Source organism: Arachis ipaensis, chromosome B01, assembly GCF_000816755.2.
Source record: "Arachis ipaensis cultivar K30076 chromosome B01, Araip1.1, whole genome shotgun sequence".
NCBI lineage: Eukaryota > Viridiplantae > Streptophyta > Magnoliopsida > Fabales > Fabaceae > Arachis > Arachis ipaensis.
Window position 1 is genome coordinate 10,594,017 of NC_029785.2, and position 17,518 is coordinate 10,611,534.

Below are 17,518 nucleotides of genomic sequence, written 5' to 3' on the forward strand. Positions count from 1 at the left end.
ACTAATTTTGGAACAAAATGAAATATTTGGGATTAAATAAGACGAAATAAAATATTTGAGATAAAAATAAAATATATATTTCAAACGTTAAGAACTAAAACAGTATTTTATTCTTTATATTTAGTGGCTACTTGAAGTAGAAATTTCAAGAAAAATATTTTATTTTATAATACCTTATAAATAAATAAACTACTCTATGTTAGCTTAAGTGGCCTTCCTCAATCCCCTAATTTTGCTAATTAAATAATAAGATTTCAATTCTTTTTGTTAGTATATTCGGATTTTTTTTATTTAAATTAAATAAATATAATACTTGCAAAAATACATTTAACGTAAAAAAAAATTACAAATATGCATACGGGTTACATATTTTGGATATAGAGACAAAAAATGCGTTAAACCCACAAATTGAAAATTATGTATTCGGGATATACTAAGGGAAAAAAAACAAAAATTGGGTGCACCTAAAATATGATACAACTATACAGTTGTGTATAAATCGGGTGCATTGTAACTAAAATATAGCCAAAATCGAATCCGAGTCACTGTATCCGAGATACGTGTATAAATATATAGGATTTTTTGTATCCTAGATAAGTACATACAAAAAAAGTTCTATATAAGTAGATTCTTGGCTTAACCATTTATCACACTAAATTCATCTTAATTCTATCAATTCCTCCTCTTCTTATTTCTCATACAAATGACTAGTAATAATTTTTGTGTGTGTGGTAGTTTATTCTAATGGGATCATTAGAAACGGTGAAAAGGGAGTGATATTTGAGTGCAATTCAACTGATCTAATGTTGCACACTTGTCGTGTTGATTCTCTAGCTAGATGCGTTTAAGCTGGTCATCTTGAGCAACATAAGGGCCATTGGTTCAAAGGAATTTCGCATAGAAACATATAGATTCCTATCACCACTGTCTGGTGGCGGTTTCATTAATAAGACGTTTTGGGTTGAAGCCTATAAACACGTTAGTATAATGTCTGATGATATGGAGTGGTATGATGAGGTTTATAACATAGGTGTTTGTTCTGGGTTGTCTTCTGCAACACTCGAAGCAGTTCCGGTAGTGGCGAGGCTGATTCACTGCGCTGATCCTCGAGATAATATTGACGTAGACTTGAGTTTGATTTGAATTATGTGGCCGAAACTGGGTCGTCCAATGAGAGTGAGTCCTTTGGAGAGTATGAGTCGGAGACTCCAACTTGTGGGGGTGCTTGGTTTCTTCTTCCCCCCTCCCCCTATTAGCCATTCCACAATTATCAAAAGTTTCAAGCCATTATCACACTCTTAATTTGGATGTGATGCAACTAGAGAACTCTTTCAATCTTGACAACAACAAAGATTACAACACGGATGATGGGGTGAAATTTCAAGTGGACTACAGATTTAGGAGTAGAGATGCTATACTAATGGCAATGAAGAATTACAGTATTCGAAGAAACGCTGAATACATGATTTTAGAGTCGGATAGACTGAAATACCATTTTCGATGCAAGGAATTCTCTGCTAGGTGTCTATGGAGTCTTCGTGTAGCACTACGACAAAATCTAAACTACTAGTAAATATTGTATTTTACTATTTGTAAGCAACCGGCAATGTCCGTTGTATCACGCCAGGTGGCGCTGCACAATGAATGATATGTGTGCGACAACAATGGAGAGCCCCAAGACAATCGTCTAGAAGCATCAAAGTCCTCCAGGAAGGGCAACCATTTGAGGGGGACAAGGTTGGCCGTTTTGTCCGTAAACAAATAACTCCCAATCAACATAAGTAGGTAACATCGGACATACTGACAGAGGGTAGTTGCATCAGCCAAGTCATCCTTTGCCCAAAAACCTATTTCCTGTCCTCTGGCAGGGGTGGTGGCCTATTATCGAGCAAGTCTTCAATCTACTGCCATGTTGAGTACCGGTAGAACTGCTAAAAATCTCTAGTGCAGCTACCTATCAGGTCACTTTTCGTGTGCAAACTAAGATGGTATGTCACATCCTGGAGTGTGATAGTGACCTCTCCCCAAGGCAGATAAAAAGTATGAGTTTTCAGTTTTCACCGCTCCATAAAGTATCGTCGAAGATAAAATTCTTTAGCTTTTCTACATGTCCGAGCGCTGCCTCTCGGATATTCGGTAGTAGCATGTCAGACAGTAGGATACCCAATGTCATCCAACATGATAAGAGCAACCAAAGTGCCTGTATAAATACCATTTTTTAGTCATTTGAAACTTATCGCATATTTCGCATAATTAATTAGTTTCTTTACAACAAATTAGTTAAGAATATAATTTAATTAAATTTAACCAAACTAATTAAATTATTTAATGTGAATTCTCATTATTCATTATACATAACGGAATATATATTATTTAGTTAAAACTAACTATAAAATAATTCAATTATTTAACAATAACCTAACACCATAAAGATTTATGATTAAAAATTATTTCATATATAATTAATCAATTTAGCATGTTCTGCTCTTTTAACACATCTCATCTAAGTAAATTATCATATCAACTAATTATTATTGAACTCAAAAATGTTAAAATAACAAATAATTAATTAAAATAAGGTAAACTAATATGTTACTATTTTACTATATTTTCTGACGATTTAAATTCAACTAGAAGAAATTACACAACTCAAAATACTATAATATATCAACTAATTAAATATTTAAATAAGAGATAGATGAACTAACTTCAAAATTCAGTGTCCTAACTACATGTTATGTTGCATTTAGCTGTTAATATTCTGGTATCGTCGTTGAGCCATCTATGTTTTTCAAACTTTTGAAACTAAAAAAAAAAAAATCAAATGAACAATCACATCTCGGCTAGTCCCACTTTTATAGCCAACGCAAGCATCTCGGGTACACAGTCCAAAATCACACTATGCATGTATCCAGGCTAGGGGTGTGCATGGGCCGGGTGAAACCAGGTTTGATGTGATCCAGATCCGGCCCGAAATATATACCGGGTCTATTTGTTAGACCCGAACCCGACCCTAGACCCGATGAAACCTATACACTTTCGAGCCACGATTATACCGGGTAAAAACCGGGTGAAAACCGGGCCGTTAACATTATATTATCTTGATACCTTCTTGTAAGTTAGCATGTAAAAATATCCAAATTTCCAAAATTCGAACCATTATTTGACATGGTAAAATTTACTTAGAAAAATATAATAAGAAGTAACCCTTCTCTAAAATTAAAGTATAACCATAATCAATACTAATATTGCCTAATAACACCAAATATTTAAATCAATACAAATAACATAAAATTATGCATTAGTCTAAAGTCTTATGCATTTTAAACATAAAACATTAATTTATAGTCTTATATATAATGACTAATAACACAAAATATTAAAGTTTACAATACTTAAATTTCACATAATAATAGCCATCATCCATCACTAATAACACAAAATATTAATTGTGTATGATGACCGGGCCACCGGGCCGATTTCGGGTGACCCGAGCTATGGCCCGGACCCGACCCGAAATAATGACCGGGTCAACTTTTGAGACCCATACCCGACCCTAAACCCGATGAAATCACATCAAATTAGCCCCTAAAGTGCTCGGGACCGGACCGGGTCTTCGGGCCGGGCCGGGCCATGCACACCCCTAATCCAGGCCATGTGACTTATCCTGGTGCAGCTGCGATATGGAGCAACGCGCCCATTACTTATTTTGGGTACTACGTAATCAGGATGCGCATTTTATGCGATTTTACCCTATATATCCGAAATATGACACCGTGTCTATTTTCATAATAACTGCAGCATTTAGAATTATAGACCTTTCAATTTGAAAGATAGTATCAAAGTATTGATTTGAAATAATTTAGACCACTTTATAATTTTTTATCAATTTATTTAAGAATTAAATACGATTTTAATCCCTATGGTATAAGTCGAAAATTGTTTTCGTTCCCAACCTTTTTTTATATACAAAATGGTTCTTAAGGTTTTAACTTGATTTTAAAATTATTCATAAGATTTAACTTGATTTTAAAATTTTGGCAATGGAAACGGAGGCAGAGGTGAATCATGAATAGCTTCTTCTTCTTCTTCTTTCTCTTATTTTCTTTTTTTATTTTATTTTATAATTTTTTTGTTATGGGTAATTTGGTCCAAAATTTTAAGATTTAAGTAAAAAAGACAATTTTAAAATTTGGTTTTAAACCATAGAAACGATTTGTATAAAAAAAAAGTTAAAAATTTTCAACCTATATTTTAAAAACCAAAATCGTACTTAATCTTTCGTTTAAATGAAATAAGGAGTTTAAGACACTAGTTTAGTAACCAGTTTTTTTCCCATGCATGTACTTTATATGTACCTCCGTATAATCAAGTTTACTAATATCAAGTGAAAGTAGGATTATTTCATTATTATAACAGTTTTGATTGTATTGTATCATTCAATTTTGTTAGGTGATAGCACATGGCATCATGGCTTTGATCTTTTGGTACCGTGCTAATTCGGTAGATTTAAAGAGCAAAGATGCTTCCCAATCCTTTTATATGTTTATCTTTAAGGTATGCAATTACTACTCTACACTATAAAGTGATATGAAAAATTAGTTTTCTAGGTGAAGCCAAAATATTTCATGATGAAATTTATATGATGAGTTCACCCTGTATTTTTAATACATTAATATTTACAAGATAATAAGATCCTTTTATGTAACCACTCAATCAATTACTTTATTATGTGATTGATGATACTATCCAAAAGAGAACTATGATGCCATTGAAAAGTCAATGTTGGCCAAAGTTATGAATGCTTGTGAATATAAGTTACGTTATTGCTAATAATTCACATATTTCATTTTATTTTATTTGTTCAGCTTCTTTGTGTGGAGAACATCCTTATACTTCTCGTGAGATGAAGATGCAGATGAATTATTCATATAATAAATAGTGCAAACTTTTCTGCTACATATCGTGGTTCAATAAATAATTTTGTAGATATATAGTTATTCAGGTTGATTATATATTTTTATATATATAAACTTGTTAGTAATTATTGTTTTTCGTCAACAACTTTGCTTTAATATCAAATGGAAAATATTTGGATGTATGTTTTACGATTTTGAATAGGAAAACTTCCATCACACATATGCATAAATAACGGAAAAACATCTAAGGACAAAATTCCAAAAATTCATTGCATGAAACTAGCTTTTCAATCAAGAACAAGTACATTTATAATGTGAACTTGAAAAATACTATATAATCATATGGAGTCATGAATTATCAAGAGAGGCACAATTACTAATATATTAAGTAGAAAATAATTGTAAGGACAGAAATCTTTAATATCAATAGAGATCAGATACAATGGAAATTAAAAGTTTCATTGAAAAGTATTAATAAGGGTTAAGTATGATTTTAGTCCTTAAGGTAGGGGCTAAAAATTTTTTTATAGTTTATGCTCCACCAATTATGTTGAACTTGTTTTGACTTTTAAAAAAAAAGGTAGGGGTTAAAAATTTTTTTTGTCCCCAATCTTTTTTTACTTATAAAATTGTCTCTAAAGTTTAATTTAGTTTTAAAATTGGGACTAAAATATCTCTTCACCTTCTTCCCCAAAATCAAGCAGAAGAACCAGAACCAGAACCAAAATTAAAACCAAAACCAAAACCAAAACCAGAAGCAACAACAATGAAACAATGTAATAAATATTAAAAAAAATGGATAATGAATCAACAAATCTATATAATAAAACAATAAAACAATGTAATCAAGCAGAAACAGAAGCAACCAGAAGCAATAATATAAAAGAATCATAATAAAAAATCAACAACATAATAGAAGTAGAAGAAGAATGGAATCAGAATCAACAACATAATAGAAGCAGAAGCGCCTTTTTCTACCCTCTTCACCACCAACCACCCTCACCCACCGAAGCGTTCCCCCCTGTCCGAACCCTATAGTTCCACCAACCAGTCCCGGTCACCACCTCCGTCCACGCCGCCGGCGAGCCACCCAAACCACCCTCCTTTCTCTTTTCTTCTTCCTCTCCTCTTTTCTTCTTCCTCTCCTCTGTTCACTGTCCCATGGCCGATCCGCCATCACAGTGTTGCCACCCTTTTCTTCTTCTCTTTTCGCGCTACCCTAGCGCCACCACCCTCACAGCGTGAAGCCTTCTTCTCCTCCCTCGGCTCACTTCCAGTTCGTGCCATCTTCTTTGAGCTCCACCATCACTGTCAGCCTCTCCTCCACCTACCATCATAAAACCACCGAAGCCTTCTCCTGTTCTGGCCTCGAACCAGAACCCACCGCTATCGAGCACCTCCGCCGAGCCCAGAGGAGCAATGACGAGATCCAGCGACCGAACGACGACGAGCTGCGACGGCAGCAAGGAGCAGCAGTGGTAGATTCCCTTCTCCTTCTCTTCTCCACCTTCCCTTTTCCCTCTTCTTTCCTGAAAAGTGAAACCCTCTAGCGTGATTCTCTTTCTCTGTTTCTTTTAAAATTTTAGTCAAAAGGACGATTTTAAAACTAAATTAAATCTTAGAGACGATTTTGTAAGCAAAAAAAAAAAATTGGAAACGAAAAAAATTTTCAACCCCTATCTTAAGGACCAAAATCGTACTTAACCCTATTAACTATATATTCAAGTGTGTAGCTCAAAATTTTTTGTTAGTATGGTGTAATCAGTAAGTTTGTGCACTATCTATTCTTTAAAGAAGAATTTTGTGAATTTGAGCTTTATTTGTGGATTTGTGCAACATCTGAATTTTCAATGGCTTAATTCTTAATTCCTTGATCAACTTATAGCAGCAATGAAAAATACTACATATCAAATTATAAATCTAGACAGAACTAAAATAGTTCAAAAATTTATGAGAAAGAGGGTTAAATCGCCATTTTGAATATTTTTTTATAAAATAAAAACAAACCTAAAAAAAAGTTTATCAAGCCGTTGGCTTACGAGCAATAGAAATTATATGTTAGAGTTGAATTTAGAAAAATTTTAAATTCTTTTGTAGATAAAATAGATATTGGAGGCCTATTAAAATAAATATAAAATTAGTAAATTAAAAAAATGAGTTAAAAGAAGATGTATAATAGGTGACTTCTCTGATGGCACAGCATAGGGTGGTTTACCATGGCTAAGTTTTGACCTGCAAATGGTATCTTTATGTTACAACCCAGTCCAGCTGGGTGCAATTGCCGCCCGGTCCGCGGGTAAACCGATCCGCATGACCGGGTCGACGTGCAACCCGCCCGGTCCACAATTCGGACACGCATCCTGATTGACAGCTGCATGACAGCTGTGGGGAGCGAAGCTTCTTGGAAGGAGGCCTCCCCTCGTGGGGCCTGTCCTACTGACAAGGTATATAAGGGGAGGGTCCGACCCCTCCCCCAAGGTACGTCACCATCACTTTCTCTCTTCACCACCTGTGCTCTAGACTGACTTGATCGTCGGAGTGTCTTTGCAGGTGGCACCCCCTTCACTCGTGAAGAACTTGGGAAGCCGGCTGCTCGCGCTGCTCACTTCCAGGACCTTAGACTGAAGCAGGGACTCACCTTCACACCCAACCAGTTACCCCGAACCGTCTGGTACCCGACCTACCGAACATTGGCGCCATCTGTGGGGACCTGCTTCTATGGACTTTGTTTTGGTTTCTGGTGGGGCTGACGGCAGAGCCGGGCCCCGCGAGGAGAAAACGGATCCCCGAGGTAGTGGAGTAGCTGCCGGAGCTCCCACTCGACAGGGTCCCGGATCTCCCCTGCGACACCCAGAGGGGCGACCCTTTGGAGGAACAGGCAGTGACAGCGCCATGATAATACAAGAGCTGCGCCACAGGGTGCAGAACTTGGAGCGAGAAGTAGCCAACCGTGAAAGTCGTCAAAGCCAGGAAAGCAGGGAGGCGCCAAGAAGACAATGAGACCCCTTGGTCTACACCCGATCACCAACAAGAGACACCAAAGACGAAGACTGGGAAAGCGACAGAGAACGAATAAGACACCACACCTTACTACCAAGCCCGTCTGGATGATGTAGGAAATTTAGAACGTAGCCAGGGAATATATTAATGATGAAGAAGTAAGTTAGGTTGTGGCGGCCAATAAACGGCAGCCCACATACTCTAATGCCCGCCCATCCAGTGGCGGAGAAAGGTCTAAGGAACACTCCAGAGACGGAGGATTGGCCAAGACTTTCAAACCCTTTCCCCGTGTTGGGAAGTTCACTAACTACATCCCCCTAGCGGCTCCAATCGTCGAGGTCTATCAACAGATCACTGACAAAGGCATCTTGTCGAAGCCCCGACAACTCAAGGACAGGACGGGAGGAAACAAGAACCTCTATTGTGATTATCACAAGGGTTATGACCACAAGACCCAAGACTGTTTTGATCTGAAAGACGCCCTGGAGCAGGCCATTCGAGAAGGAAAGTTGGCCGAGTTCTCTCACCTAATAAGGGAACTAAGGAGGAGGGACCGATCAACAGAGGACAAAAGCCGTGCCGTAAGGCGAAGACGGGAACCCGAGGAGGACGCCGAGCGGGGCCTCACCGTGGTAAATGTGGTGATTGGAAGGGATGTCCCCCCCAGATCGAAATCGGCCAGCAAAAATGACGCCAAGGTCCTAGCTATGTCCTTTGGCCCCGCGCCGACCTCCCGAAGGGTACCCTCGATATCTTTCGGTCCCGAGGATCAGTGGTTCGATGAGGTTGTAGAGAATCCGCCGATGGTGATCACGGCCAGGGTGGGAACCGGCCTAGTAAAGCGGATCTTGGTAGACACAGGGGCTGACTCCAATATCATATTCCGTAATGTATTTGATGCCCTGGGCCTGCGGGATACCGACCTGAAAGGCCACCAACACGGCGTGGTAGGCCTAGGCGACAACTTCATCAAGCCAGACAACGTAATTTCTCTCCCGGTCTCCATTGGCAGAGGTAGGGGGAAGAGGTCGCTAATGGCGGAGTTCGTTGTCTTAATGGATTCCACGGCCTACAACCTCATCCTGGGGAGGAAGACCATCAACGAGTTTGGAGCGGTGATCTGCACTAAGCTATTGCTAATGAAGTTTGTTGCTGATGATGGATCACTGGGGACCATCAGGGGAGACCTGGAGACGGTGGTCACATGCGACAACACTAGCCTCTCCCTGAGAAAGAAGTCAAAAGAAGCATCGGGCATTTTTCTTGCCAACTTGGACGCCAGAGTTGATGACAAACCCAGGCCGGAGCTAGAGGGGGACCTGGAAAAGTTCCGGGTCGGTGACTCAGAAGAGAAGTTTACCTTCATAAACAGGAACCTACCCCACAATTTGAAAGAACCCTTGATGGAGATGATCAGAGCCAACGGCGACTTGTTTGCCTGGACCTCGGCCGACATGTCCATCATCTGGCCGTGAAACCGGAGGCAAAGCCGGTGGCTCAAAGGAGGAGAAAAATGTCCCAAGAAAGGGCAGAAGAGGTGGCCAAACAGACGGCCAGCCTACTAGAAGCAAGCTTCATCCTGGAACTCGACTACGTGACTTGGTTGTCGAACGTGGTCTTGGTTAAGAAACCTAGTGGAAAATGGAGAATGTGCATGGATTACTCTGACCTTAACAAAGCATGTCCCAAGGACTCCTTCCCCCTACCCAACATCGATGCTCTTGTTGACGCGGCGGCGGGTTACCGGTATCTGAGCTTCATGGATGCCTATTCTAGGTACAACCAGATACTGATGTACTGGCCAGATAAAGAGAAAACGGCGTTCATAACGCCAGGAGGGACATACTGCTACAAAGTAATGTCGTTCAGACTGAAGAGCGCGGGGGCCACATACCAAAGGTTAATGAACAAGGTCTCCAGAGACCTCATCGGCAAGACGGTAGAGGTATATGTGGACGACATCTTGGTCAAGACCGACACAGCTGACGGCCTCATAGGTGACTTGGAAAAAGTCTTCACCTCTCTTCGTCGGCACGGAATGAGGCTCAATCCGTTGAAGTGTGCCTTCGCTGTCGAAGCTGGAAAATTCTTGAGGTTTATGATAACCCAAAGGGGGGTGGAGGCCAACCCCGAAAAGTGTGAAGCCATCCTACAGATAAAGAGCCCGAGAAGCATGAAAGATGTCCAAAGGTTGGCGGGCAGACTCACCGTACTGTCCCGTTTCCTCAGCGCGTCGGCGGCTAAGGCTTTACCTTTCTTTAACCTGATGAAGAAGGGGATCGCGCTCGAGTGGACCCCGGCATGTGAGGAGGCTTTCCAACAATTCAAAAAGATAATCTCGACCCCGCCCGTCCTAGCAAGGCCTAGAAATGGAGAAACACTGTACCTATATTTGGCTGTAACTGATGAAGCCTTGGCGGCAGTCTTGGTGCGAGAAAAGGGAAAGGACCAACAACCAATATACTTTGTGAGTAAAGCACTACAAGGAGCGGAGCTAAGGTATAGCAAGCTGAAAAAGGTGGCATATGTGCTCCTAACCTTGTCGCGACGGCTACGACAGTACTTTCAGGGTCACCAAGTAGTCGTTAGGACATATCAGACGATCCGACAAGTACACCAGAAGCCCGATCTGGCGAAAGAATGATGACTTGGGCTGTGGAACTCTCCCAATATGATTTCCATTATGAACCTAGGCACGCGATCAAAGCTCAAGCCATGGCTGACTTCCTAGTAGAAGTTACGGAAGATCCGACCGGGGCACCAAACACGCGGTGGAAGCTCCCTGTGGACGGAGCATCCAACCAAACGTTCAGAGGAGCAGGAATCATCTTAGAAAATCCAGCTGGAGTTGTATACGAACAGTCAGTCAATTTTGAGTTCCCAGTATCGAACAACCAGGCAGAATACGAGGCCCTGCTGGGCAGACTAACTCTAGCAAAAGAGGTCAGGGCTACCCGGTTGGAGATATGTAGCGACTCGCAGGTCGTGACCTCTCAGATCAATGGGACCTACCAAGACAGAGACTCGGTGCTACAAAAATATCTGGAGAAAGCCAAAGAATTGAGCAAGAAATTCGAGGAGGTCACGGTCCAACACGTTTCGAGATAAAGGAACACACGGGCAGACCTCCTGTCAAAGCTGGCGAGTACAAAACCAGGAACGGGCAACCGGTCTCTCATCTAGGGTTTGATAAAAGAACCGATAGTGGCTTTACATCTGACCCAGGCAAATCCCTCCTGGATGGACCCGATTGTCGACTTCCTGGAGAAGGCCAAGCTCCCCAGCAACGAGAAGGAGGCCAAGGCAATAAGGCGAGAAGCGGCTAAGTATGCAATCATACAGGGCCAGTTGTTTAAAAAAGGACTAAGCCAACCATTGCTGAAGTGCCTGCGCCCCGACCAAACGGACTACGTCCTTATGGAAGTCCACGAAGGGTGCTGCGGCCATCACATCGGAGGGAAGGCCTTAGCCAGGAAACTCATAAGAGCTGGATATTACTGGCCCTTTATGATGGCGGATTCTAAGGAGTTCGTGAGAAGGTGTAAAAGATGCAAGGAGAATTCCAACTTCCACAAGGCGCCAGCAACTGAACTTAGCCTGCTGACGGCCTCCCGACCTTTCTCACAATGGGGGATCGATCTGTTAGGACCCTTCCCGGTCGGGGCAGGGCAGGTCAAATACCCGATAGTAGCCATTGACTATTATACAAAGTGGATAGAGGTCGAGCCGTTGGCCAGCATATCCTCGGAAAATTGCAGGAAGTTCATGTGGAGACAGGTAATAGTAAGATTCAGTATCCCGAAAGCCGTCATCTCAAATAACGGGACACAGTTCGATGATAAAAAGTTCGGGGAGTTCCTTGCCAGTTTGGGCATAAAGCAAAAGTTCTCGTCTGTTGAGCATCCCCAGACCAACGGGCAAGTTGAAGCTGCAAACAAGGTCATCTTGCAGGGCCTCAAGAAGCGACTCGACCAGAAGAAGGGAGCGTGGGCAGACGAGTTGGCTTCAGTTCTTTGGTCCTACTGCACGACTCAACAGTCGGCCACCGGGAAAACGCCTTTCCGGCTCACCTATGGGGTGGATGCAATTATACCTGTGGAAATCGGTGAGCCGAGCCCACAGCTATTGTTGGGAGGAGTCAAAGAAGCTGTGGAAAAGGACCTGGTGGATGAAGCCAGGGAAAGGGCTCATATGTCAGAAATGGCGCTAAAGCAAAGAATTGCCCTGCGCTACAACACCAAGGTGCTCAAGAGAGAGTTCGAGCGGGACGACCTAGTCCTAAGGCGCAACAATATCAGGATCCCGACTCCTGGAGAAGGAAAGCTAACGGCAAACTGGGAAGGTCCCTATAGAGTTAAAGAGGTGATCGGCAATGGCGCTTACAAGCTGGAACAACTGGACGACAAGGAAATTCCGAGGACGTGGAACACGGGCAATCTGAGAAGATTATATTCCTAGAACAGACTCGTCGGCGTAGTAAGAACCCTCTATGACGAATTGTCTATACTCGCTATCATTTTGCGTTTGAGCCACTTTACTTTTCGACCATTTACTATTACCATTTATAAACTACTTGTCATCTCCTCTTTTACATCGGCATTCATTAATTATTAAACCACCACAACCAGTAAATCAATACGGTAACCCGGGACTGATCACCTCAGGAACCACGAAACTCTACGCCAAAATAAGCGGCCATTGAAAATGAAAGTCACGACCTGGCTTTGCTAATTACCAACTAAATGGTAAAATGTTCGTAAAAAATATTTACTACCAGCAAAACGGTAAAGAACAAAAAGAAAGTTAAACGCCGACGAGGCGGGAAAAGTAAACGGTTTCTCACATGCCGGCCAGGCGGCAAACAGATTCGAACAGTACAAAAAGGTTGCAAAGATTACAAGTTACAAAACACAAGTTACAATGAGGGGTCACTTCTTCGGAATGTCGACGATCTTTCCGTCTTTGAGAGTCTTGAAGACGCTAACTGCCGAGGTGTCAAAGTCGGGAGACAATAGCTTCACTTGAGCCTTGAGAGCTTCCTCGGTCATCAGGATGGCGTTCTTGCCCTACTTGACGGTCTCTTTATACTTCTTCTTAAAATTAGCAGTCTTAGCTTGAGCCGTCTTGACCGAGGAAAGAGCAACATCACGCTCTTTCTCCAATTCAGCAACACAACCTTGAGCAGAGTTAAGTTGACTCTCAAGGATAAGCTCCCGCTCAGTAAGCCGGGCCACGGCAGCGTCAGAGGTTTTCATTTTCTCCTCCGTGGCCTTCAGCTTGTCGTCAGCAGCCTTGGCCTCCTCTTCGGCTGACTTAGCCTTCTCTTCGGCTAACTTAGCCCTGCCCTTGGCGGCTGAAAGCTGCTCCCGCCAATAGCAGATTCAAGCTTCACCTCAAGAGACCGGGCCCCCGCCAAAGCAGACTTAGCCTTTCTAGTTATGACGGCCCCCTGAGCAGAGTCCGGTACATCCACCTCGCCTGCAAAGAGAGATCCCCACCAAAGAAGAAGTCCTCCGTGCCGGGGAATAATGGGAATCAATAAAGTTTTCGGCATCAAAGTTCTTCTCCATCACGGTCAGAACCCCCTCTGGGTTGGAAGACGGTCTCTTTTTCCTTGGCTCCTCAATTATTTCAAACTTAGGACTGGCAGGTGATTTCCTTTTCCTTGGGTTATCGCCTTCTCCCTCGACCCGATCAGGTCGGGACTGATAAACCCATATTTTATGATATTTTTTGTGCTCAATTTAGGTGATTTATTCAATCCTTCACTCACTTATTCATGTTAATTACATGGTTTTACCTTCTCTTCCTTATTATGTGATGTATGTGAAAAACATGTTTTCTATGCTTTAAAAATAATTACTTTAATTACCTTTTATTACCATTCGATGCCATGATTTGTGTGTTGAGTAGTGTCAGATCTTCTAAGGTAGGAATGATTTAAAGGATAGAAAGGAAACATACAAAAATAGAAGGAAAGCACAAAATAGAGTTTTTGAAGAAACTGGCAGCAACGCGAACGCATGGACGACACGGGCGCATGACCAGCGCGAAAAGGCAGTGACGCGGACGCGTGAATGACGCGATCACGCGCCACGAGCAAAACGCAGATGACGCGGACGCATGACCGAAGCGAACGCGTGATAAGGAAAACTCCAGACGACGCGATCGCGTGACCCACGCGGACAGGTGACAGAGGCCACGCAGCAGAAATTACAGAAAACGCTCCCAGCGATTTCTGAAGCCCTTTTTGACCCAGATCCAAGTACAGAAAGCACAGATTAGAGGTTATAAAGTGGGGGAATGCATCCAATCAAGATTGAGTCTCGAATTATTCACTTTTCATGATTTAGATGTAGTTTTTAGAGAGAGGTTCTCTCCTCTCTCTCTTAGGATTAGGATTTAGGATTTTTCTTGCTTTCATGATTGTCCCTTTTTATCAGGTTTAACTTTTTTTTTTATTATCTTCTCAATTTAATTTATGAACTTTTCTATGTTACAGATAATTCTATTAATTAATGTTATTTGAGGTATTCCAGTTTATGATTGCTCTCTTTTGTTTATGTTACCGTTACTTCCAACCTGAAGATATTTTTATTCGAGTAGATTTACTTTTCCCCTTTTGGTCTTGGTTAAGAAATCAGTAACTCAGGAGTTATCAAACTCAACGTGATCGATAATTGTTATCTTTGCTAATTGAATTGAACTTCAATAATTCCAGTCCTTTCTTAGGAATTAACTAGAACCTGAAGATCAGACTAATTAATCCACTTGATCTTCCCGTGCTTTAGTAAAGGCTAACTAAGTGGGATTAAGATTCAATTCTCGCCTCCATTGATAAGGATAACTAGGATAGGACTTCCAATTTCTCATACCTTGCCAAAAGTGTGTTTTACAGTTATTTATTTATTTTACTTGTCATTCAAATTACTTGTTCCTTACTTTCAAAACCCCCAATTTACAATCTTCATAACCAATAGTAAGAACATACCTCCCTGCAGTTCCTTGAGAAGACGACCCGAGGTTTAAATACTTCGGTTATTAATTTTAAAGGGGTTTGTTACTTGTGACAACCAAAACTTTTGTAAGAAAGGTTGATTGCTTGGTTTAGTATTATACTTGCAACGAGAGTTTACTATAACTTCTAAACCATCAATCTTTAGTTCTTCAAAATGGCGCCGTTGCCGGGGAACTGCAAACGTGTACCTTATTATTGGTTATTGTAAATATTTTATTTTTCCTGTTTATCTATTTTTATTTTTGCTTTTTAATTTTTATTAGCTGCTATGAATTCTCACCCCTCTCGCTTTGAGTTTGGTTCTAATATTGTTGAAAGGAACGAAAGCTATAGCAGGAACATGCATCAAGGTCAGAGAAATCAAGGATAGATGGAGCAAAGATGATTTGATCAACCCTTTAGGCAACAACACCTTCCAAGACATCATGGACAAAGACCATTCTACAATGCATACCAAGCTGATAGATATGGTGGACCATCTTGTAACTACCAACAAGCCCCACCGTGTGCTTATAGGCCACCCTCTCAACGTAGCTTTGAACCACCACACCCACAAGTTCCTTTACACCATTCACCACCGTATGATCCTTATTTACCCGAATCTCAATCCAATTATTCCCAAACACAACCACTGCCCTATATACCATGTCCAAAACCATCACCTCCAGAATCACAGGTTCGCCTCAAGGAAACAGTAGATCAACTTCAAACAACCCTTCATCAACTGGAGCAAGCAATAAGTCAATTATCTTCTAGACGTTCGAACATTCAAGGACCTTCCACAACCCCATGTGGACAATCTAATGAAGAGCGTAGCATGAAGGAGATCGTAGAAACACCAGTGGACAGAACAGAGCATGACTTCGTACTGGAACAAGTAGAGGAAGCTGTCATTATAGAAGAAGAAGAGTTGGTTGAAGACTTAGGAGACGCTGAACTTCTATGGGAATCTAGAGTTGTGGAGAATTCTGTCAAGGACGTTACAATTGATGCTACGGAGGATAGTGCACAACCCCCAAGGCAAGTTTTTTATGAAGAACAAGACGAAATAATCCAAGAAGTAGGTTTCCTTGATGATGATAGTCACAAGTCAAGTTCTCCTAGTAATGAACTTGCATCCGCAAGTGAATTCTCTGAGATTGAAGAACCTTATTCAAGTGAATACGAAGAAGATGCGGAGGTAGATTTCTCTCAACCTCCAGCTTATGACTTGAGTGATGAGGAAGACATAGAAGACTTTGATCAGGACGATGTTGCATTTGAAGAATTCTGCAAAGAAGTGGAGAAATTCACAGAAGAGCACAAAGGAGTAGAACCTACAGAACCACTGGAAACACCCATCCCAAGGCCATTACCACCCAATATAAGCTTCAAGTGGGTACAATCCTTAACCTTTAACTTTACTTTTCCACTTGAATATGGTTTGCTTGAAACAGATGGCCAGCTTAGAGCTCTCTGCGGCTTTAAGAGTAAAAGGAAAATGGCTCGCACTCAGAGTTGGTGCACAAGGTTCAATAAGGTTCCACGCTTCAACTCGAAGTGCACGGATTGGCATCATGTTCAATCGAATGGATCTCGGAACACGTTTGGTTATCTTGGTGAGAATCTAATTTCTAAACCGCCCAGATGGAAAAATATAGATCAAGACGAAGGCGAATTTAAAAGCAAAGTTTGGGATCCTAGAATCTATTCTGACATTCGTCACCCCGGGAGCCTGAGAATCTGTTTGAAGCTGCTCAGAAGCTTTACATGCCTAGTTTGGGACCCCGGAGGTTGTTGGCATTCCAAGCATTGGTAGAGATTTCTGAATGAATTTAAGCATAGGCCACCATAACAGGAAGCTCATCCAATGTCCAACTTAAGGACTTTAACTAAAAGTGCTAGGTGGGAGACAACCCACCATGGTATGGTCGTTTCTTTTTCAATTTTATTTCATGTTATTTATTTTTATTCTTTTTTTTAATTGAACCTGAATATTATTTATTAGCATTGCATACTGCATAATTGCATAATTGCATATAAAAAAAATGTGCGACGCGAACGCATCGCTCATGCGTTCGCGCCAATTGCAAAAAACACCTCCCACGCATCCGTGTCATCCACGCGGCCGCGTGATCTGGAGATCGGCGTAAAGATCCAACGCCCAGAAAGTTGGGCAGGAATCGTGCGGCTGTTGTACGTTTCGCACAAAACGACCCACGCGGTCGCGTCTCTGACGCGATCGCATCACTTGCACAACACCCATCCCACGCGATAGCGTGAGCGACGCGACCGCGTCTCACGGATTTCATAGAAACCCTAGTGGAGACAGAGAGTTTGCGCTGAAACGACGTTGGAACTGTGTGTTTCGCACAAATTCCAGCGACGCGGTCGCATGCCTCACGCGACCGCGTCATTCATCCTTTTACCCACTCCATGCGATCGCGCCACCCACTCGATCGCGTCAACCCCATTCCACCCCAGCCACGCGACCGCGTGCCCCACGCGATCACGTGGATTCAAATTCATTAACCCCCCAGTGACGTGAAACCCTACCCTGTCGCAACCCCCAACCCCTTCTTCCTTCTCTCCCTTTCTTTTC

At 41.8% G+C, this 17,518-nt stretch overlaps 1 protein-coding gene across 8 annotated transcripts in view; it reads left to right on the plus strand.

Annotated features, from left to right (window-relative positions):
* The window catches only part of LOC107624847 (naringenin 8-dimethylallyltransferase 2, chloroplastic), a 149,196-nt gene that overhangs the window by 65,970 nt on the left and 65,708 nt on the right, over positions 1 to 17,518 (plus strand). For 5 of the 8 annotated variants that reach the window (XM_021117326.1, XM_016327299.2, XM_021117333.1 and 2 more), the window contains 2 exons: positions 4,453 to 4,557; positions 4,869 to 5,057. The exons of 1 other annotated variant lie outside the window; for it this stretch is intronic. In XM_021117326.1, the coding sequence (XP_020972985.1) occupies positions 4,453 to 4,557; positions 4,869 to 4,910 (147 nt within the window). In that variant the 3' untranslated portion in view covers positions 4,911 to 5,057. Of the gene's footprint in view, positions 1 to 4,452; positions 4,558 to 4,868; positions 5,292 to 17,518 lie in introns of those variants that run through there. 2 more of the 8 variants (XM_021117331.1, XM_021117337.1) reach the window with 1 other exon arrangement.